The sequence below is a fragment of the Oncorhynchus tshawytscha genome, linkage group LG02, assembly GCF_018296145.1.
Source record: "Oncorhynchus tshawytscha isolate Ot180627B linkage group LG02, Otsh_v2.0, whole genome shotgun sequence".
Taxonomy (NCBI): Eukaryota; Metazoa; Chordata; class Actinopteri; order Salmoniformes; family Salmonidae; genus Oncorhynchus; species Oncorhynchus tshawytscha.
In genome coordinates, this window is record NC_056430.1 from 71769835 (window position 1) to 71793747 (window position 23913).

Sequence of the window (23913 nt, forward strand, 5' to 3'; positions counted from 1 at the left end):
CTTCGTTAGCAAATGATTTATTCCATTACAGGTTATTCAGTAGTTATTTTACATTAAAATGGCTACAAATTCGATCAGCATACTGTTGTAATTATGGTAAGTTTCGTTTTGAGGAATGTGATAACCAGCTAGCAGGGATATAACGATAGGCTCAGTGGCAAGGACACTTGAAACCAGTTGGGTGCTTTGTGTGCAATTGCGACAGTGGTGGAATCGTTTATGGCAAATGAATGTTAAAAAAAACGTTTGGTTGCTAGGTAGACGGATAACGCGGAGGGATATGATGAGAAGAAATGAAGTAAAGTAACTAGCTAGCTCGCCAGTCCGGTAAGAAATAACCAGTTATCTAGCTAAATACCCCATTCAAATACGTTGACTGTTAGTTGATATAGCATGATGTTACCCTTGTACCTGCTACTAAGCAGTATGTAGCAGGTGCTGTCTCAACAAACAATCGTCAGTTAGCATTAGCTGGCTACCTAACCAACCAACCTAGGCTAGCTAACTTTAACGGTACTCTTATGGGAGAGAATTCCTGTCATTTGTCAAGGTAATGTTATGAGGATTTGCCAGAATGGTATTTAGAGAGGAAGCTATGTCGTTTGGGTTGTGCCGCAAAATTGTTTAGTTTTTGTAACTACTTTCAAGCGAATCCATGTAACGTTCGCTAACTCACTCTGGTTAGCTGCTAACCAAACACTGAGATTGGTTTACGCAAGCAGTCCTGTTAGCTAGGTACACGCCTCGTTTCACCACTAAAATTAACCAGTGAATTATGAGGGCAGTTGGTCATGAACATAGCAAACGGGAACACGCATTTAGTTTAATGGCACGTGTATAGCTAAACAGTAAATCCACACTAGCATGTCACAACTGCATAGGCAACTCAACTCCACGATTTAAAACGTTGAGTTTAATCGGCTAAACTCTGCACTTAACAATTTGCTGACATTTTCCACACGTGCTCCCAAGCACACAAATAAACATATGAGGTATTCAAGCGGCAATCCACAGTTCAAACAATAACTAAGCAGGTTTCCCGCTACTGTTTCGGTAAAAGGTTGAGGGATTGGGCTTTGGGAAATGTAACCACACTTAAATTCACAGACCGACCATCATGATATAAAATTACAGTTTTAACCATGTTTGAGGTTATAGTGTTTGTTTACATTTACTTTGTTTACAAACATGGGGGAAACATATTTTGGATTCTGATGAGTTATGACAGTTAAACTAAACTCATGTGGCAGTTTAAGTTATACTCTTCAGGAATCAATGGGTTTATAATTTATGTCCCAACATTTTGTAGTAATTGCAGATTGCCCTTTCATTGATAAGACTTGCCAGCAAAAATACAGGGTTTATTGTAATTGAATAAACCTAAAAGATTTTTAAGAGCCTACAGTAGGCATATATAAAGATGTGAGGTAGCCTAGTGGTTAAGAGTGTTGGGACAGTAACCGAAAGGTTGCTGATTCGAATCCCCGAGCCGACTTGGTGAAAAATATGAGCACTTAATGCTAATTGCTCCTATAAGCTGCTCTAGATAAGTGTCTGCTAAATTACTAAAATAATAAATGCATAAATCCTAGCTAGTTTTGAAGCTCATCTCCTGAAGAAGCTACCTTTTCCTTTCTGTGCCATCACATGTTTGCATGCGGCTGCGGGACAGCGAAGAAATCATGTCAACAATTATTACCTGGATTCTGTTTTTTTAGGGGCACTGTGCTCCCAAGTTATAATTCCAGGCAGCACAACTAAATATTTAGGAGCTTATGCCCCTGGAATGGTAGCTCTGTGGAGCCCTTTGGGGGTAGGTTTAAACATTCTGTGGTGGTTGCTAGCTAGATGACATCAGCTACCCTATTGCAGCCAGTGGAAAGTTATGAAGACCAACTTGGAAACGAAGGGCTTCCTCTTTTCTCTATCTTAGGGAAGCATGAGAAGGAAGCGAGATGGTGAAAGGCTTTGCTAGGTTGTATGATGGAAGGACTGGGAAAGGAGAGATCCATATGCAGTTCTAGGCCCTTCCCATGGCTCAGTCATCCCGAGAAAGAGGCCTCGTCCCGGCTCTGGAAACTCACAGACTGCTTCTCCACCTCCGAGCAGCAAAACACCCCAAGTTACGACACAGACAAACAAGTATGTAACATCTCAGCCCAAGAGAACATTACATTCTGCTTCAAATAAGTATTGGCATATTGTACCCAGAGACCGATGATAGTTTACGTTCTATGCTGGGTATGAAATACAAAACCCCCATCAGTCAATAAATTGACTGAATAGTCACTAACGATACATTGAATGTAGGGTTTTTACATTTATTGCGTACCATTTTCTTTTTTAAGGGCCTTAACTGCTTGCGGATTAGTGGGACGTTAGCGTCCCATTTCGACACCTTCCGGTGAAATTGCAGAGCCCCAAATTCAAATTAAATTACTATAAATATTAAACTTTCATGAAATCACAAGTGCAATACAACAAAATAAAGCTTAACTTGTTGTTAATCCAGCCGCTGTGTCAGATTCCAAAAAGGCTTTACCGCGAAAGCAAACCATGCGATTATCTGAGGACAGCACACAAATGCATAATTCATTTTCAACCAGAGAGTTGCGACACGAAAGTCAGAAATAGTGATATAATATATGCCTTACCTTTTGAGGATCTTCTGTTGGCACTCAAAGGTCCCAGTTACATTACAAATGGTCCTTTTGTTCGATAAAGTCCTTTTTTATATCCATAATAACCCAGTTTAGCTGTCGCGCTTCAGTCAATAATCCACTCGGTTTCCTGCCTTCAAAATGCATACAAAATAAATCCCAAATGTTACCAATAAACTTATCCAAACAAGTTAATCAATGTTTATAATCAAACCTTAGGTACCCTAATACGCAAATAAACTATAAAATGTAAGACTGAGAATCGTTATTGTCTTTACCGGAGAAAAATACCAAAGAGCGCGCTCTCATTCACACGCTTGAAAACACTACAGCCAAAATGGGAGCCACCTAGAAAAAATAAAATTTCTGGCTTATTTTTCCAAAAACCAGCCTGAAACGCTTTCTAAAGACTGCAGTTCCTGGGACTTCCAATCTGGCACGATTTCGCCCTATTATAAAAGTGCCAGCCATTGAAATCAGTGGTAGGATGATTTTTTTGGGGGGGGGGGTGTGATGGTTTGTCCTCTGGGTCTCGCCTGCCATTTCAGTTCTGTTATACTCACAGACATTATTTTAACAGTTTTAGAAACTTTAGAGTGTTTTCTATCCAAATCTACCAATTATATACATATCCTAGCTTCTGGGCCTGAGTAGCAGGCAGTTTACTTTGGGCACGCTTTTCATCCGGACGTCAAAATACCGCCCCCCTATCCCAAATAAGTTAAAGCTACTACTACTTTAAATGGTGTAGCTATCAATTGTCCCATTAACAATAGCCCACATAAGCAAACTTATTTAATAAGTCCCTTTCAGGTAATGAACGATATCAGCTAAATGTCCACAATTTGTGGTCGGTGTCAATTTGTGGTTTCTCTTCCCAGCTCTAATCAATCGTATTATTAGGGGTAGACATTGAAGATACTGATTTCAACATGGAGGGACCAATTAATTTGAAGCTTTGAGAGGAAGCAGTGTGTGAATTGTGGAGAGTGAAGTCTGTGTAATAAAAGAGGATTTAGGGATCCTGAGTGGCGCAGCAGTCTAAGGCGCTAGAGGCGTCATTAGAGACCCGGGTTCGATCCCGGGCTGTGTCACAACCGGCCGTGATCGGGAGTCCCATAAGGTGGTGCACAATTGGCCCACCGCCGTCAGAGGATGGTTTGGCCGGGGTAGGCCGTCATTGTAAATAAGAATTTGTTCTTTAAACTACATGCCTTTTTTTAAATGAAGGTTAAAAAAGGTTACAAACATAATAGTGAAATGTAGCATTTTAGTCATAACAATGTACATTGCTGCCTCCAGTCATTTTAGATAGGCTTCAAAAGCCAGAGACTGTTTGTTCCTGAACTTGGTTGTTCTAGAATGATAGTTCCTCTTATTACATATTGTGAATCCTCCCAAGGCCACTATCTGACGTGTTAGGCACACATCTCTTTACTCTTATCAGTGAACTGGCTTACTTTCATCAACCTCGTTTTCTCTACCATCTTACGGCTCTGCTATGCTATAGACATCGGGCATCCAGCATTGCCATCAGCCATTGAGGACATGCTTCCTTTGACATCAATGAATGCTGCTATACTGCCGCGTTGCGCTCGCCTTTGCGTCCCATCCAACGGCAGCCTCCAAGCTCAAGAATCGCAGAGGTTCAATTCTCGAGTGAGAAAGGTTGATTTTTGGTTGCATATGCCCTCGACGATACATCACTGGTTATTGAACTAAGATTTATGAAGTCAAGAAGCTACTAGCTAGCTAACAAAATCAGCTTGTGTAATTGGAGGATCATTTGGTACAACCACTAGCAATAATTTAATGAGTACCTGCAAAAAACTGGACCAAAGCTATTGTACTTGTGCATAATCCATGAATATGGTACAGTAGGGGAAAATGAGACTCTCCGCTCTCAAAACAATGTTCTGTGTAGCAGGTAGAAAGTCACATTGACACGGCACTGAAGGCAAAGCAACGCCACGTGTGTAGTAGAGCTGAGGTGTAAGTTGTACAAAGATGGGTCAGGGTAAACTAGAATACATTGCCCCGTCAAATCAACGTTTATTGGTCACGTGAGCACTGTTCAGGGAAATGCTTACTAACTCTCCTCAACAATGCAGTACAATATCAATCAGGAATCAAATGCCAAATAAAAAAGTACAAAAATAAGTAGTAAGCATGAAATGATAATGCTGAGAAATAACCTTTTTTGTTTGTTTAGTTTAGAAATAACCTTTTTTGTTTGCTTAGTTTAGAAATAACCTTTTTGTTTGTTTAGTTTAGAAATAACCTTTTTGTTTTAACTTCTTTTCTCAGAACGATTACATGGACAACAGAAAGCCAGTATTGGAGTTGAAAGATCTGCCTCCTCCTCCGCATCATACCGCTGCCTCCCAGCCCTTCCCCCTCGCCCCCCTCCCTCTGCCCCCCCCCTGTCTGCCTCCTCTTCCGCAAGACTCCCTCCAACAACTACAACACCAGGGGGGTAGTCCCAAAGTAAGCGTGTGCACTCACTGTGAGCACTGCAGCAAAGACCCATTAGGTCGTGGTGGTTATGGGGTTGTTAGTGGTGGAGGTAGCGCTAGTAGTGGTGGAGGTGTCAGCAGTGGTGTCCCACTCTACCTCCCTCCAAGTTCTCAGGAAGCCTCTTTCAGCAGGCTAGGAGCCAGTCAAATAACGCCAACCACCCTCAACTCACACCCGCACTTCCCCAGCCTTGGTGGAGGGGATGCCAGAGCCACGCTACTCCCCTCTGGGAGCTACAAGCTCCACATCCCCTCTGTAGACACCACGTCCCAGCCCCTACCCTTTCAGTCTCACTCCCACCTACCATGCTCCTGCCGTACAGGAGGCCTTCTCAGACCTCTCCACTCTTACCCCTCCATCCCTTTACCCTACAACGAGTCTAAATTCAATACCACCTCCGCCCCCCACCATAGGACTTGTAACCTGGGTACTCCCGCTGGGTATTACCCCTGTGGTGGTGATTACAACCCTGCCACTCTGGGGGTCCAGAGATCATTGGCAGCACACAGTGACCCCCACATACCCACCTCGGGACATATCTGTTCTTCTAATGCTATGCACTTCAATCTTGAACGCACAGTTTGTAGCACGGGGGCGCACTACTGCCGGGATTGTTTGACGAAGGTTGGTGGAATTCTCTTTGTTCACTGTGGTGGTGGCACTCTATTGTATTGGGTGTCACTTGTATACAGGAACGGGCAGTACTTTGTTCAGTTACATGCATACGAGTTACAATTTGTGTCATTTGCCCATCATTTAGAAATGACTCTTTGCCCATCCCTGACTCTACAATATTCTACAATACAACATTTGAAGACATGAGTTGTTTTGTCTGACTACAGAATTATAACTTGTTCTTTCGACGTGTTCAGCCTGCAGACAAGTTGTGGCCTAACATTCCTCTGCCCCTGGCCCAGTCGGTCTCTGTGCCCATCCCTGTGTGTAACGGCTGTGGGACCTCCTCCGATGGCCTGCTACTGCTGGGTTCCAGCCTGGGCAAATCTGCAACGAAGTATGGTATGTATCACTGTAATGATGCCAGTCGTGTTCAGAAGGGCACACTACCAACATTTTTCTCAAAAACAATTCTCACTAGAGACTAGAGGTCGACCGATTATGATTTTTCAACGCCGATACTGATTTTTAAAATTAATTAATTTTTTAATGTATTTGTAATAATGACAATTACAACAATACTGAATGAACACTTATTTTAACTTAATATATTACATCAATAAAATCAATTTAGCCTCAAGTAAATAATGAAACATGTTCAATTTGGTTTAAATAATGCAAAAACAAAGTGTTGGAGAAGAAAGTAAAAGTGCAATATGTGCTTTGTAAGAAAGCTAACGTTTCAGTTCCTTGCTCAGAACATGAGAACATATGAAAGCTGGTGGTTCCTTTTGATGAGTCTTCAATATTCCCAGGTAAGAAGTTTTAGGTTGTAGTTATTATAGGAATTATAGGACTATTTCCCTCTATACCATTTGTATTTAATTAACCGTTCACTATTGGATGTTCTTATAGTTCTTATAGTCACTTTAGTATTGCCAGTGTAACAGTATAGCTTCCGTCCTTCTCCTCACTCCTCCCTGGGCTCAAACCATCAATACCACGACAACAGCCACCACATCGAAGCAGGGTTACCCATGCAGAGCAAGGGAAACAACCACCAAGGCTCAAAGTGAGTGAAGTTTGAAACGCTATTAGCGTGCGCTAACTAGCCAGCCATTTCACTTCGGTTACACCAGCCTCATCTCGGGAGTTGATAGGCTTGAAGTCATAAACAGCGCAATGCTTGACGCACAACGAAGAGCTGCTGGCAAAACGCACGAGAGTGCTGTTTGAATGAATGTTTACGCGCCTGCTTCTGCCTACCACCGCTCAGTCAGATACTTAGATGATTGTATGCTCAGTCAGATTATATGCAACACAGGACACGCTAGTTAATATCTAGTAATATCATCAACCATGTGTAGTTAACTAGTGATTATGATTTTTTTTTATAAGATAAGTTTAATGCTAGCTAGCAACTTACCTTGGCTTACTGCATTTGCGTAACAGGCTTATGGAGTGCAACGAGGGAGAGGCAGGCCGTTATTGAGTTGGACTAGTTAACTGTAAGGTTGCAAGATTGGATCCTCTGAGCTGACAAGATGAAAATCTTTTGTTCTGCCCCTCAACGAGGCAGTTAACCCACCGTATCTAGGCCGTCATTGAAAATAAGAATGTGATCTTAACTGACTTGCCAAATTAAATAAAGGTGTTTTTTAAAAATTGGCAAATTGGCGCCCAAAAATACCGATTTCCGATTGTTATGAAAACTTGAAATCGGCCCTAATTAATCGGCCATTCCGATTTAATCGGTCGACCTCTACTAGAGACATGCAGCACCTCCCAGTTATGCTCAATTTCTGAACACGTTTGGTGTGTGTGTCCCCCAAGGTTCTCCAGAAGGTCCTGAGAACATCCCTCCGGTGGGTGTTTTCTGGGACATCGAGAACTGCTGCGTTCCCAGCGGTCGCTCTGCTGCAGCTGTGGTCCAGCGCCTCCGCAGCCACTTCTTCCAGGGCCACAGAGAGGCAGAGTTCATCTGCGTCTGTGACATCAGCAAGGAGAACAAGGCCGTCATCCAGGAGCTGAACAACTGCCAGGTAACCTGTGTGTGATCTGATTCCCTCAGCTGGTAAAGTGTTCCACTCTATTCTTCAGTCTCTGACTCTACCTAAATGAGCAATGTCTGATAGTCTTCTGGTAATTTTTTTTCCCCAGGTGACGGTAGCGCACATTAACGCTACCGCCAAGAACGCTGCGGACGACAAGCTTCGTCAGAGCCTGCGGCGCTTTGCAGAAACACACACTGCCCCTGCTACTGTGGTGCTAGTCTCCTGTGCGTGTGCTCATTTTACATTATGAATGTTAAAACTGTTTTTCTTTCATTTCGTTCGTCCACTCCATACCTATGTAGTTAACCCCGGTTCCGAATCCGTTTCGCAGCCGACGTGAACTTTGCCAGCGAGCTGAGTGACCTCCGGCATCGCCATGGTTTCCAGGTGAACCTTGTCCATAAGAGCGGTCAGACGTCGGACGCCCTGCTGCAGCACGCCCACCGCCACGTAGCCTTTGAAGAGATGGTAGCCGACCTGCCGCCCAGACAGGCTGTCAAATCACAGGTAGGCTTCAGAGATGCTTAATTGATATATGTAATCCATATTGCAGAATGTCAGAAGTTCACTTTTCAATAAATGTACAGTACTCTGACTGGTTGCTCAGAGACATCAGACATCTGCCCTTTAGGCATTACTTCTGGGCGATCTGTAATCTTCCCTTTACTCTTCCAATGGTTCTAGACCTCTTTACATTTGACTTTTGAGTCATTTAGCAGACGCTCTTATCCAGAGCGACTTACATTTTCCTATTTGGCCATACTGGTCCCTCTGTGGGAATCAAACCCACAACCCTGGCCTTGCAAGTGCCATGCTCTACCAACTGAGCCACACGGGTCCTGTGTCTTCCCTCTCGTTCTACAGTGTGATCTTCAGTAGTGTAATGCTACGAATTACAGGACTCCGACCATGTAAACCTCTTGTCATTTCAAAACACATTTCCAAAGAATGTTCAAAAACGCAAACCCAGAGCGGTCCCCTCTTCTCTCTTTCCCTCCTCTCCTCCCCCCACCAGCTCGGTTTCAACCTGCTCTATGTGTACAACCTGCCGCCGGGCTGTGACGGCAAGAGCGTGGGCAACCGCCTGCGCCGCCTCTCGGACAACTGCGGGGGCAAGGTGCTTGGCGTCTCCATGGCCACTGGCACCGCCGTCCTCCGCTTCGGCTCGCAGGAAGCGGCGGAGCGTGCCCGCAAGCGCATGGAGAACGAGGACGTGTTCGGCCGGCGCATCACCCTCTCCTTCTCAGCTCCGTCCACTGAGGGGAACGACCCGACCCCACCACCACCCTCATCTGAGACTCCACCTCCGCCTCCAGTTCAACCTCTTCCCTCCTCCTCTTTTTCCTTCCTTCCCCTGGAGAAGCTGCGCTCCCCTAGGAGGAAAAGGCGTGCGAGGCGTGAGTGTCAGAGAGAGAGGGAATCCTCGCTCCCCCTCTCCGTTCCGGTGCCTGAGAGGCCCTACAGCCCCAGGAGGGGGAGCGGGGGGACACCTTTCCCCGTTCCCCCCCAAACCAGAACCCTTCCTCAGGTCAGCAGCATCCTGCCGTCCCCCCATCCCGCGTGCCGCCTGTCCTCCCCTAACCCTGTCCATGTCCTCCACTCTGCCTGAGCTAACCTGTGGTTTTTAAACTATAGCCATGCTTCATCCCATGCTTCATGTAGTTTAATGCCTGGTCTGTTTCTGTGCTTTGTTCAACATTTCATGTAATGTTTTAATCAATGTGTGGCATTTTAACACTTTGTCCCATGCTTCATATAATGTCTGGTTGAGCCTTTTTTTCCCTTCTCATCGCGTCAATTAATGCCTCGATCAATGTTTCATCTAATGATTGCATATCTCTCTCTCCCACATCTTTGCTCTATCCCATGCCTCATCTCGTCAGAATCCTGCTTCTGTTTGTAATCGCTTCCTGTCCTGCCGGCCGTAACAGTCTGTTTTTTTATGGTCTCTTTCTTCTACGCTTTTGATCTGTTACTTTGATCTCTGTTCTTTTTATTCTGCTGCTCCGTTGCTTTGTCTCCACCCGACAATAGAGCTGAGGGGAAGACTGCAGAATGGTGATGATAATCAGTCAGAGGTATGACAATAAAAGAGGTTGAATAATACTAACAGTGGGGGAAACGTATAGCTCTGATTTTAATAAATAGCTTTGGTAAAAAATCACCAGCATTCTGAAGGACCACTTCCTCTCAGCTCTATTGTTTATTTATTAGTCTCTTCCACTTCACATCCATTCTGCCAAGCTGATGGCTATTCTAATACATTCACCACTACATATCTAGTTACACTTTGGTTGTCCCCCTGGTGCAGGAGCTAGGTGGACTGGAGACCAAGCCCAAGATTGGGGGTTTCCCCCTGGAGAAAGGCCAGCGCAACTCCTCCCCCCACAGTAACGGAGAGGGGCCGTCCCAGCAACACCCCATCAAGGCCGGCCTCATAGGAGAGTCTATGTTCAGCTGCAGGAGGTACTCTATGGACACCAGGGCCCCTTTCAGACTAAAATGAAGAAAGAACAAATGTACTAATTTTTAGATGGTTCCATCACAGTTGGTTCCCACAGGCTTGTATGTGTTTTTACCTTCAATATTGTAAAATGGCCTGCAAAAAGTATCCCTGTTATAGAGGGGTCCATCGACCCAAGGAAGTGTAGAACACATAGGCAGATGTAGGAATTAATAAGCAGCTGTTTCTAAATGAGGTGGCTTGTGCTCAAACTACTGGAGCTGAGGTGATGCCTAAAACTCTCACATGCAGTTGTTGTTTTCAGAGAGCTGAGTATGCCATAATCTTTAAACTTCGAGTTAATGTCCCCTCTCCCATCAGGAGGGACCTCTCCAGCCCCTGCAGTGCATCGGACTCTGAGCGTCATGTGGACCGGAGCTCTGGAGAGTTCCAGGTCAGCACCCCCTCTGCCTTCAGCAAGCTGACCCTGCACAAGACCTTTAGCGCCTCGGTCCTCCCCCAGCCACAGGGCCTCTCCCAAGGCTCCTGGTCCTCACGGTGAGACCATCAGACACAACAGAACCCGTTTTGTTTCTTAACCCTGTAAGCAGTCTTTAGGCGATGAGAGACGTCAGTCCATGCCTTGGTTTTAACTTGAGCCTTTTTTATCCCCAAAAAAACAATGCAAGGGAATATCCCCCAAATTATTTGTAAAATTTCCTGCACGAATCGTCTTAAAGAACCTCATTAAGCTACACAAATATCTGACACTTTGATGATTTGGTCAGGACATTTCAATCTATACCTTCCTATGGTGCTGCCAACCCACTCAACTCCTCTCTTTCTCTCTGCTCCAGGAGTGGATCCCCCTGCATGTCGAGCCGCTCCTCCCCTCTAATAGGCCCTCCTCCCTGGGGCAGCAGCAGCCCCTGTCTGCCTGTGGGCCCACAGGCCTCGGAGCCCTTCTCGGACGGGGCAGACTTACAGGTGGCCAACCTGGACTACAGGATGTCCCGTAAGGAGCTGCAGCAGAGCCTGCACGACGCCTTCTCCAGACACGGACAGGTGAGTCCTGTACAGACAGTATTCTGATGCTATTCATTATAGATGAATAGAGCTTTAATCTGTCTCCCATTTGAGGCTAAATAGCAAGATGGCGAGGTCAGGATTTAGTAGTTTAGTGTCATTGGTTCAACCTATTCTGTCATTTTCTGATGCGGCTGTGTGTGCTTGTGCCAAAAGTGCTCTGTAGTATTTATATGGTAGACAGCACTCTATGCCAGCGTTTCCCAAACTCTGCCCTTGGGACCCCAAGGGGTGCATGTTTTGGAATCTTGCCCAAACACTACACAGCTGATTCAAATGATCAAAGCTTGATGATTAGTTGACTATTTGAATCAGCTGTGTAGTGTTGGGGCAAAAACCAAAACTTGGGGTCCTGAGGACCAAGTTTGGAAAACTCTGCCCTATTGCAATGTCATTGAGGAAGGCGATGGGATTTCACTGTCACAATGAGGTCAAATTGCTTGTGCGTCATTCGCGGACACTGTAGACGACATGAAAAGCTAACGTGCATGTCTCTCTCCAGGTTAAAGGCGTAGAGCTGAGTCCCCACACAGACTACCAGCTGAAAGCCACCGTCCAGATGGTCTCCCTACAGCAGGCCATCAGTGCTGTGAGCAGCCTGCACCGCTACAAGATAGGAAGCAAACGCATCCACGTCTCCCTCATCACCGGGGCCGGCAACAAGTTTCTAGCCATGCTCCGGTATGTACAGTACAGCTAACATTGAGGCAGTACTCTCTCCCATACGTGTCACATCATTTGGCAGTTTCATGTCTTCTATCGGGAAACTCGGCACCATCCTTTTTTAAATGTCGCCAACACATGATTTGTACCTGGTTTGAGATAGATGGTATGAAAAGGTTTCCTCTTCCTACAGCTCTGAAATCTTCCAGATTCTCCAGGACGCGCCAGCCAGCTGTCTTCCCCTTTTCAAGTTCACTGAAATCTACGAGAAAAGGTGAGTCATGTTGCTTCTCTCCTCATCACTCAACCTCCCTCCACCTCTGTAGGAGTTAGTCCTATGCAATGTTAAGTACTGTGGCTGCGTTTACACTTTTTCCCAAAAGCATCTTAATGCTAAGTTCAACGGAGCTATGGGATCCTATGGTTCTAATGAACTTATTTTTAAGATGCTTTTGGGAAAACGGGCCCTGATCTTCTTTTTTTCTCAGTAATTGGTCTTTTGACCAATAAGATTTGATTGGTTAAAAGACCAATCAGTGGGGGGGTAAAGATCCGAATTGGGCTGCCTGGGTAAATGGAGGCTAAATAAAGGCTGTCGATGTACTTTATTAATTCCTTTCCACCTCTCCCCAGATTTGGTCGTAAGCTGGTGGTGAGCGACCTATACAGACTACAAGAGGTTGTGGCGGTGAGGGAGCAGGGTGGAGGCAGGCTGGTGTGTCTCCTCCCCAGTAGCCAGACCAGGCAGAGCCCTCTGGGGTCGTCTCAGTCCCAGGAGGGGTCCTCGGCTAATGGTAGTCCTGTGGTGTTTGAACAGTTGGAGTACCACGAGCCTGTCTGCAGTTACCACTACACCCAGCAGAACTTCAGGTAGGGATAGACTGAAAGACCCATATGCACACACACACACTCACTCACATTTATGTCATCTTACAGGACTCTTTTTGGAAAAGTATTTCATAAGCTCAATCTCTCTGTCCCCCCTGTAGTGAGGCAGACTTTGACCCAGACTCGTATAAGATTCCTTTTGTGGTGGTGTCTCTGAAGACCCTGGCCTCCCAGGTCCACTGTCTGCTACAGTCCCATGAGGGAACCCTGCCCCTGCTCAGGTAACCAACGCTGTCTCTGCCTGGATAGATTAACGGACAGTGGATGCTTAATGATGTTGAATTCAATAAATGGAGTGGGAGAGATCTGCCTTGAAATAAAAGTGAACTTTTATGGGAAATAACTTTTTTAATTAAGCAAAACAATATTTCTAGAACCCATTTCATACAAATGGAGTACAATGGCCATTTGGAATTTCCTATAACACTGTAAATGTTACTAGATTTTGTGTTTCATGAATATTAATTTTTCTTTCCTGTGACTTCAGTTTCTCAGAGTGCTATGCGTCAGAGTTGGGCCCCCTGGCGGTGTCTGAAGAGGGGGAGGAGGAGGGGAGTGTCCCCTTGGAGCACCTTATCACCTGTATACCAGGCATTAACATCGTCACTGCTCAGAACGGCTTCAAGGTCATCAAGTGGATCCACAACAAGCCACCCGCATCCAACACAGGTACTGACCTGACTCTCAGCCCTAACACTCAAGGAGAATTACATTGAAAACCTTTTATTTAGACTCACAGAGGAATCCCCTGGGGTTCATAAAAGCAATACAAACCTACAGAATTTAAACCCTATATTCATTAACAATGGAGGCCCCTATTGCATAAGGCCATTCTCAAAGACACTTGACGAATTGTGTCAGCGATATGTTGAGCTAAAAACTGCTTTCCTGACATTTTTAGTAGGTGGATACTGTGCTGCTGACGACGATACCAGCACTCCAAGACAGAGCTGCACCCATACTACTATCATAATAGAAGTCATTAAAACCTCTTGCTGTGTGTGTGTGTGTCATAGACCAGTGGATGCAGCGGTGCAAGTCCCCGGTGGGGAACCCCCAGTTGATCCAGTTCAGTAGAGAGCTCATTGACCTGATGAAGGGTCAGCCCTGCAACCTGATGCCCATCAGCAAGTTCATACCTGCCTACCACCACCACTATGCCAAGCAGTGTAGGGTCTCTGACTACGGATACTCTAAGCTGCTGGAGCTACTGGAGGCTGTGCCTCACGTACTGCAGGTATCATACATACACACACACAGTTTAATAAATCGCTCCATTACACAGATAATCAAAGATGGCAGTTACTCAAGCTCAATTAATTGATACATGATGGATCACATTTAATCTTGCTAGTTTAGTGACTTCCTAGCTCAAACACACAATGAAGAGACTGGGAGACCATCTGCTATCCCTTCTGACAAAGCCTTGCCCACTTTGTTTCTCATTACACACTTCAACAGCCTTGAGGTTAGATCCCTGACAGAAACTATTAGTACAACATCTAATAGATTATTGCAGCAGGAAGTGCTAGCATACACTCAGTGGTGGTGACCCTGAAGTAAAATCTGTTTTTCTTCTCTCAACTCCAGATCCTTGGCATGGGGACCAAGCGTCTGCTGACCCTGACCCACCGTGCCCAGGTGAAGAGATTCACCCAGGACCTCCTCAAACTGCTCAAGTTCCAGGCCAGCAAACAGGTGACCGTCACGGACTTCATGCAGGCCTACCATTGGTCAGTACTGCCGCCAGGAACTGCCCACTCCGCCACTCTCTAGCCAAAGAGTCTAAAGTTCATGCAGACCAACCACTGGTCAATTCTATTGGAGGACTGCCCATTCCCACGCTCTCAGCCAATCATGTCTATTCCAAGAGCTAAGCACATTCCTGTCAGCTATTGTTAATTAACAGTAAAGTATTTGTTTTATGACTTTGTTTGGATTCTGTTTCTATTGGCTTATTTGGAGGTGTATTTACTTGTGGTGATGTTTTATATGAATTTATTTGGAAGTGTATTTTCTGTGTCAAATGGCACCTTGTCTGTGTGTGTGTGTGTGTGTGTGTGTTCATTCAACGTGTTTCTATTGCTACAGGTGCTTCTCCAGAGACTGGCAGGTGCTGGACTATGGGATGTGTGATCTGATGGACCTGCTAGCTGAGATCCCTGACACCACCATCACCATCACACACCAGGACTTGGACACTGTCATCTCTGTACCCAAGAGAGGTGAGATGAGGTCCCTCTGTATGGGTCTTAGGGTATGCAACATTCCGGTAACTTCCCCAAAAGGATTCTGTATTTTTCGTGGTTATTGTTCCCAGTGTACTTCCACCTGGGATTTGGGGAAAGTAACAATAATTGTGCAACCTGATCTGGTCTGATACCTGGTCTGATATCAGGGTCATGGATAAACTACCAGAGGGTTGTTCTTTCTTTCTCGTACATTTGATCCTCTGGGGGAACATACCCAGCTTTAGGAAGGACATGTGAAATATTGGTAACGTTTGTTTAGAAATTATGTTCAACTTGGGACCAGACGGTTGGGTTGTTGTCTTGTTTGTGGCTGTGGTTGTACATTTGATCCCTGGGGGAAAATTGTGTAATATTAGTCACTTTTTTGTTTTGGATTTATTTTGGGATTTTTTTTCCCACTCATTCAACCCAGAAATTCTCTTGGAGATGGGTAAGAATATCCTTGCCATTGGAGGGCATGGAATAAAGTAATGCATTTCACACACACACATATGCCCGACTATCTCCTGACTGTGACCTGGCTGGTGTAGCAGTAATGCCGCAGCCTTCGGTACACTTCTACGGTGTCGGCATACAGTAGGTTTAAACCCGGCCTACTGCCTTTTGACACAACCTCTTTCCACACTGTCATCCTCTCTCTGTTCAGTAAAGTCAGAAAATACCTGTTCTACTTGGGATGGGGTTGATGTGGTTGGGGATCAGGTTGTTTTTCCCTCTACATGTTTTTCTGTATAATCTTAATCTTTAAAAATGAAATGACCTGTAATAGGAATTACCAGGTGAGCTAAAAGAAGAGAAGTTAAAGTAAATGTATAAATATGTGGTTTATTACAACAGGGAGACTCCATCCAGCAGAGAACATATCTAACTGGCTTCAAAAATATATATTATAAAAATAAACTAAAAACAGGGTTTTTAACTCTTGCCCTCCTTTGTCTCGTCCCCCTCAGATCGTACATCAGATGAGATGGAGCGGACCAAGCAGTTTGGTAAGGAGGTGGTGGACCTACTGCGTCACCAGCCCCACTGTCGCATGGCCTTCTCCAAGTTCATCCCTACCTACCACCACCACTTCGGACGCCAGTGCAAACTCGCCTACTACGGCTTCACCAAGCTCATGGAGCTCTTCGAGGCCATCCCCGACGTACTCGTGGTGGGTGGAGGCCAGAGTCATTCTCTGTCCCAGGAGGAATTTGTTGACTTCAGAGTGCTGCAGGAGAAGCCATTGATAATGTCAGATTATCCTCAATTAATCCAGAGCACTACCTTAATTTGGAATGATTTGGAAATGAATCGCAACGTCTGACAGTAAAAACTGTCACACCCAGCAGCTATTTTTCTTTTCACCAGCCACAAAAATTGTGTGTAATAAATATTGGTGTACATCTCATTTCTGTCCTAATGGGTAATTTATTATCAGTTCAAATAACGTTATTCCTAGAGTAGAGTTGACATTTTGTTATGGAACCTCTCTCCCCAGGTGTTGGAGTGTGGAGAGGAGAAGGTGCTGACCCTAACAGAGGTAGAGCGTGTGAAGGCCCTGGCTGCCCAGCTGGTCAAGATGCTCCGTTCCCAGAGAGACTCCAGCCTGCCTGCTGCCCAGCTACTGTCTGAGTATAGCAAGACCTTTGGCTACGGCCTGAGGCTCCAGGACTACGATGTCTCCTCCCTGCCTGCCCTGCTCGTCAAGCTCTGCCACGTCGTCAAGGTATGGTTGGTACTTTCTAGTCAGTTCAGTCAAATACATCTGTAGTAGGCTGTTGTACTTAATAGATTTAGACTGATTTAAATGGTTGTGATACTGCATGTTTTGATGGTTGTTGACCCCAACACTGAACAAGAGCATCCTGAGCTATACAAGACCTCGTGTAAACATTATTTTGGCCCCTAAGGATGAGTCACAAGTATTTCTTGATATGAATTGATGTCACTGAAGTGGCTTTGATGAATTTTGAGCATGCAGGCCCCTTATTGGTGGGTTGAAATGTCATCTTTATATTGGAAATGAGCCATAAATTCCAGATTCAGCCATGTTTTCTGAATACCAAGGTTCATCTCTCACTTCCAACTGAAGGCACTTTGATACCTGCTGCAGTATAAAGGGATTTTTATAAATACATCTGATTTGATCTTCTCCTCAGGTGGTGGATGGCACTAACGGCCGTGAGGTCCAGCTGATCAACAGGAAGTCTCTGCGCTCGTTAACGTGCCAGCTGCTGTCCCTGCTGATGGGCCTGGGGCAGCACGAGGGAGACGGCTCCGTCAGCGTGGAGGGCTTGAGTCTGCTGTATCATTCTGTACATGGGGTACAGCTCAACCCCTGTGAATACGGCTTCCTCTCGCTCAGCGAGCTGCTGAAGAGCCTGCCTTACCTGGTGGAGGTCGGTGGACTGGACCATAGAGATATCATACTATACTAATGTTTAATTCTAGTTCTATAGACTGGAACCTTTTTGCTCTACTGCCTATTTGTCTGATAAGAAGGATCATGGATTCCTGTGAAATTTCTTTTAGGGCTTTTTCACAGGGTCTTAAAGTTGGGTAGCATTGTGTTAGTCGGGTTTTGTAATTGTCTGAGACATTTCACAATCCTTTTGAATGAAATACTGTGGTTATGTTAGAATATTTGGAATAATGACCATTTGGTCTTTGTGTGTAGGTCTAGTCTAGACCGAGGTTGGCAAACTACGACCCGTGGGTAATAACAAAAAAAACTCTTAAACCTCAAACTAGACAAAATATGTTGAAATGACAATGGACCTATACATTTTCAAATAACTGACCGTTCTGGCCCACCCCCCAAAAAATGTGTGGCCCTCTGTTTGTTTAATTTTGAAATCCCAATGTGGCCCTCGAGCCACAAAGTTTGCCCTCCCCTGGTGTTTCTCATAACTTCCCTTCTCTCTCTTCCCTTCTCTCTCTCCCCCCCTAGCTGTTCTACGGTGAGGGTGAGGAGGAAGGCGAGCGTGGCGAGGAGAGAGTTAGACTCACCCGTCTGTACCAGTTTGCCCGTAGGGTGCGTGCCCTGCTCCACACCTACCACTACCACCAGATCTTCCTAACGGAGTTCCCCGGGGCCTACGCCAAGTTCACCGGACACGGCCTCCAACCTCGCTCCTACGGCTACGGCAGCGTAGACGACCTGCTTAACGCCATACCACAGGTACAGAATTAGGCGAAACTTCTTTTTTTTAAGTGCTTTTCTTAAATTCAAAGCTGATAGACAAACGTCTAGTTAAACAACATGTTGGAAATACACAGATGTGTTAATGATAAGATGGGAATTTATAACGCTTGTATCTATAAAGAGTTCTTCAGCATATGGACCTGCACTGGGGATATCACTGTCAAAGCAGCAGATGTAGTCAATGTGGTTAGTTGCCTTCTCTGTCCCTGCACTGTGCGGCTTTAGCCCCCATAGCAGACTCTGTGGTGATGGATGGATGGGGTTTGTGGTAATTAAATGGGATGTTGTTTCTGCCTGTGTGCAGGTAGTGTGGATCAAAGGGCATGGCCACAAGAGGATTATCGTTTTGAAGAACGATATGAAAGGTAAAGACAAATCAACCGTCTGGCAGCAGGAACTGTGGAAACAAATGGCTTTGGCCTTACCTGCATTTAGTATTAACATATGGGAAGGGGTTGTTATCAGTTCATCTCATGGGAATCATGTTGTATGATCCTTCAACATGAGACAAGTTGAACATGACATGTAATGGGAACAGAAGTCGTGGTGTTTTGCTTATATGATGGGAACAGAAATGGTAGTGTCTTGAAGGCCCAGTGTTTACTCTGTAATGGAAAGAGTGTAATAATGGTCTGTGGGTTGGTTGGTTGGTTCTCCTCAGCAGCTCGAGCCACTGGAGCCAGCCCTGCAGCTTCAGAGGAGCCTGAGGACGGGACCAGCCAGAGAGACAGCCCCTGTAGCAACACAGAGTCTGGAACTCACAGCCCAGGTAGCTAACCACACCACTGGAGTCATAGGCACTATTACCAATGTTTTGATGTTCTTCTTTTTGCCTTGTAGGTGTTTTTAGGCTTTTTAATAGTTGTTTATACATTGAAGCAGAAATTAAGTCTCTTTTTCTCCCTCAGGTGTTGGTGGGGTGGAGATGGAGCTGCTGTGTCTGACTTCTCCAGTAGACCTGCTGTGTGGCCCAGTACCCTCCTGCCTGCCCTCTCCCCAGCTGCACCCTGACCCCGTTCTCCAACAGGCTGACCTCATCCACTTCGAGCAGACGCCATCACCAGCAGGTGAGCTGATCACGTGATCAACCGCGGTTCAAACCCAGGTCTTGTGTGTGCAATGAGACTGTTAGCCCTCCTAGGCATTAGCTTCAAGCTTACTCGTGCTCCGCTATACACACAGCCAACATCTTCCCTTGGACTGTTGTGGATATGTGTTGCCATTGTGTTTTTCAGAGCTCGATAAACCTGAGGAGGAAGCTGTAGCAGAACAAGAAGTAGCAGCTCCGGCTGTCTGTGACACATCTGAGCCTATAGAACTACTAACTGACCAGAATGTTGTTGTTTTGGTTTCTACGACTACCAAGCCTCCACAGAATGTGACCCGCAAAATAGCGTCCATTGAAAACAGCCCCATCAAGAGGACTCCTCGCAATAAAGTGAAGCTGGCAGCTAACTTCTCTTTTACAGCCGCCCCCTAAGATAACTCACTGACAATCACATGCTGGAACAAGCGCACACACATTCATCACACACATCTCGAGAATGAAGAGTTGATCGGCTAAATTGTAAAAAGCCCCAAAAATAATTTTGTTTTTAGTCATGCCCCTCGCAAAACAAACTGATGTTATTTCTTTTCTTTGCCTTTTCCCCTTATCTTTTCAAACTCAATCATCGTGTTGATGTAGGTGTTCCTTCACAAAGCCATGCGTTTTCTTGTTGCAGTTATTTCTGCAACAGCCATTCATTTTTCAAAGCCGTGTAATTTTAGTCAGATTAATGCATGTCCAGGAACGTTTTGTGGTAGATATTAATTATATACTATGGATAAATTGTTTGGAAACATGATTCTCTAAAAGTGGAAAGAGAACTTCCCCACATGGGACAATACAGCAACAACAAATACTGAGATAGTTGGCACTGTAGCCACGAGTTTACACTGCAAATCGCAAAAGATGCCTATTTTACCGCTGAATACCCTTACCTCAACTCAAAACTCCTCAGAGATTTAATACAGTAACTTGTTTAAAAATGAGAGCTTATATAGGGATTTTATATCATGTGTCAAGGAAGCTCTGAGGGAAAGCTATATAAATATGTAGAGAAACGTCATTATTTTGATACTGCCTTGCTATGTTTCAAGAAAGGAACCGTAAAGTGTCTACTGCCCTCTCCCCTGTGTTGTCCCCATTGCATTTTGTCATCGGACAAATGCACTTCTTCATACAGCTAGAAGTTTAAAAAATAAATAAATAAAACATATTTGAGCTTTGGAGGTAGTATTGACAATTATCGTTGAGTAACCATGCCCATCTCATTCTTTTAACTTTCTCTTGGGCGATGTTTAGCATTGTGTTCAGTTCACTGTCCAGTGTTAGAGTCCTCAGACATCGTTCCACCTTGACTATGTTCTTTCATAAAGTAGTAGCCTATATGGCTGGTGTTTTCAGTTTCTCATTCAAGTATCGAGTCAATGGCAGGAGTGATCAAACTGCCAAAATGGCTTCGAAGTAACTTTGATGGCAGTCTGGTCTCAGTCAAATCGATCTAAGCTTGTATCTGTGTGTTCTCAATGGGGTGTCGCAATCAGCGCTGTCTCCGACAGTGTGAAAGAGAAGGAATTCTGACTTCTCAGTGAAGAGTTTTGAACGAGCTCTTGGCAAGGTTGAGGGCCAGTCTGCCTTGGGCCGTTATTTAGGCAAGGCAGAAGCCGAGGCCCTGAATACTCGGACAAAGTGTTAAAAAGCTTGGAGGCAGGGTGAGCAAAGCTATGATGACACTGTTTCCTGCCGGAAGCTAAGTAGAAATTATTTCTGTTTTTGTATTTTTAGAGATTGAGTGCGGTTTACACTTGAATAACTTATAGGTGGTGTGTAATATGCATGTTGTGCATAAAAACAAACATTTTATGCATGGTGTAAACCTATTAGGTCAGAAATCAGACTGTTGGTGAACTGCATTTTTTAAAGAAATTAGTTGAAGTTGTCTTGTTTCCACAGAAACAATATATTAGAGGTATTGTTTACATCACCTCCCCCCACTCCTGGTTACTGTTTACATCACCCCTCCCCCTCACTCCTGGTTACTGTGGAAACGCCCAAGGTTGTTTTTGTTCAACCTTGTTGCTTTTTGTCTACATTTTCAGTGTTGTCTCTACTGTTTGAGTAGAGGAGCTGGGATTTTTGATTTTTAAAACAATGAGATAGACTTGGTGTTTTTAGTAAAAGTGGAGAGAAAAGATGGGCACTTGTGTGCTCCAGCTACACATGAAACAGCAAGAGGGGCCCCTGGAGGCCCCCGATAGGATCAAAGGGACAAAGGCCCTCGTGCGGCGCTGGACAACGCCTGGCTCTTACAATGGCTTGTATCTGCCATGGCGCTTAGTAAGGGATGGCTACTGAATGGACTGGAGACATAACATACCTCAATCGTCTTTACATAACATTTTTACTTGTTATTGTCTATAGATTTATTTTTTGTTGTTGCCTATCCTACGTGTTGATGAGTGCTGATTGTACCAACCAACCCCAGGTTATGACAGAGTTCCTACCTACAAGCATGGTTTGGAAAGAAGGCATGATTTGATGTAAGGGAAAAACAGCATCCCTATGAACAGATGTTGAAAAATGCAGTTTTCTCTCTTGTGCTGCTACTGTGTTGAAGATGCAGAAAAGACCAGAGAATTGGGCCAGGGCCCCTGATGTCCATCTCCTTTGATCCAAAATGTCTCCTTCTGTCAGTGTTACTGTATGTGTTGGAGATTCAGTTGAAGACCAGAGAAATTGGGCCAGAGCCCATGATAGTGATCTCCTTGCCAAGAGCCAATATGGCTGGTCAGATTCCTGTCAGTGTTTTTCCTGTTGACTGTGTTTCAAATTGGCATCTAATTTGATTCTCCTCGTTAGTTACTAGACTTTTGTGTTTTGACGCCCAAGATTTCCTTCCTGTTTCTAATTACATGACTCGAGGTGGATTTCCCAGAATCTTGAGCGATTTCCGATACGGTATATTGAGGGATAATGGCTTAAAGGCTCAGAATCTTTCCGAAAGTGTTTAGACCCCGTTTGAACAATGGGCAGAATCTTATTTCTCTTTAACAAAGGGACAATCGGCACAAAAGTTGCCTTAAAATTGTGCACTAAAACTTAAATTATACTTTAGTTTTGCCTCGAAAGATACAACTGCGTTTTACGTTAGAACTAACTCCCAGGTGCTACAGTGTCCACTATCTCAGAAGGCAGAGTTAAAATAAGAGGTACAATTCTCATAAGTTTGCTTACATCAGTAAAAAGCAGCATGTACTGGTAAAGTACTCCGTATGCACCTTTGCATAGCTTTGGTTCTTGTAAAAGGAGGTTTATTGTGGGTTTGTTCATTTCGGAGGTGAAAAAAATAATTGTTTTGTCGTTAATTTGTACTCTACTATAGTGCGATTTAATTGGATCTTGAAGTGAGTATGTCATGGTCTGCGTCTGAAACGGCAGCATATCCCCTATATAGTGCACTACTTTATATGAACTCTGGTCAAAAGTAGTGCACTATATAGGGAATAGGGTGCTATTCTGGATACTACCCTGTCTCTCAATGTTTGTTTGCACTTCTCTTAGTCTCTCTGTTGTACTCTCATGGAACTCACCCCCTCCAGTTTTCATCATCAAGGTTATCCTTTGTGATAACTTTTCTGTTCTGTATTTGTTTCACTGAAGTATTCTATCGTTCCTTCTCCCTGTTCCCCCTTCTCACCATACAAGACGTTGTTGTGACCGTTTCATTGATGTTGAGGGGACCAAATGATTTCTGTTGAATAAATCACTCAAGCATTACTCCTTCCTCTTATTTTTGACTTGAGTTTCTCTTAAAGGGATAGTTAAAGGTGTTATATTTTTTACTTGCTGAAAGTGACAGTAAGTGCAATGGGTGTTACGGTTTGCTAGCTGGTAATTTAGCAATGTTACTAAAACTTCAAACTGAACGATCCCTTTAAATAACTTGGAAAACCAGTGAATTCCTGAAAGATGCCTTTTTATTTAAATACAGTACCAGTCAAAAGTTTAGACACATCTACACATTCAAGGGTTTTTCTTTATTTTTACAATTTCCTACATTGTAGAATCACAGTGAAGACATCAAAACTATGGAATAACACATATGGAATCATGTAGTACCCCAAAAAGTGTTAAACAAATCTAAATATATTTTAGATTCTTCAAAGTAGCCACCCGTTGCCTTGACAGCTTTGCACACTCTTGGCATTCTCTCAACCAGCTTCGTTAGGAATGCTTTTCCAACCGTCTTGAAAGAGTTCCTACATAATATGCTGAGTACTTGTTGGCTGCTTTTCCTTTATGGTCAAACTCAATTGGGTTGCGTTCAGGTGATTGTGGAGGCCAGGTCATCTGATGCAGCACTCCATTCTCCTTGGTCAAAAAGCCCTTACACAGCCTGGAAGTGTGTTTTTGGTTGTTAAAAAACAAATGATAGTCCCACTAAGCGCAAACCAGATGGGACGGCGTAGCGCTGCAGAATGCTCTGGTAGCCATGTTGGTTGT

General features: G+C 44.5%; 1 protein-coding gene across 8 annotated transcripts; it reads left to right on the top strand.

Annotated features, from left to right (window-relative positions):
- Window positions 1-185: 185 nt before the first annotated feature.
- On the top strand, window positions 186-23187 carry LOC112263750 (meiosis regulator and mRNA stability factor 1). Of its 8 annotated transcripts, none has more exons than XM_024440330.2 (27): window positions 186-327; window positions 1934-2142; window positions 4968-5801; window positions 6050-6194; window positions 7626-7834; window positions 7953-8070; window positions 8178-8353; window positions 8862-9374; window positions 10158-10312; window positions 10671-10847; window positions 11147-11354; window positions 11878-12056; window positions 12232-12312; window positions 12672-12908; window positions 13028-13147; window positions 13414-13595; window positions 13943-14163; window positions 14517-14659; window positions 15018-15151; window positions 16129-16331; window positions 16659-16886; window positions 17320-17559; window positions 18111-18341; window positions 18670-18730; window positions 19030-19134; window positions 19274-19432; window positions 19601-23187. In XM_024440330.2, exons 2-27 carry the CDS (start codon window positions 1981-1983, stop codon window positions 19843-19845), a joined length of 5466 nt encoding a protein of 1821 aa, XP_024296098.1. In that variant the 5' UTR covers window positions 186-327; window positions 1934-1980; the 3' UTR covers window positions 19846-23187. The 8 variants fall into 8 exon arrangements, with proteins under 8 accessions (XP_024296098.1, XP_024296107.1, XP_024296081.1 ...); XM_024440339.2 differs by having other exon boundaries at window positions 6095-6194; window positions 19027-19134; XM_024440313.2 differs by having other exon boundaries at window positions 187-327; window positions 19027-19134.
- The last annotated feature ends 726 nt before the right edge of the window (window positions 23188-23913 follow it).

Bases quoted from the DNA above. Each gene is read 5' to 3' on its own strand.
- LOC112263750 (XM_024440313.2), top strand. From the start codon at position 1,981: ATGATGGAAGGACTGGGAAAGGAGAGATCCATATGCAGTTCTAGGCCC. The intron at 2,143-4,967 runs GTATGTAACATC...TTCTTTTCTCAG, and splicing joins GTTACGACACAGACAAACAA to AACGATTACATGGACAACAG. The intron at 19,433-19,600 runs GTGAGCTGATCA...TGTGTTTTTCAG, and splicing joins GCAGACGCCATCACCAGCAG to AGCTCGATAAACCTGAGGAG.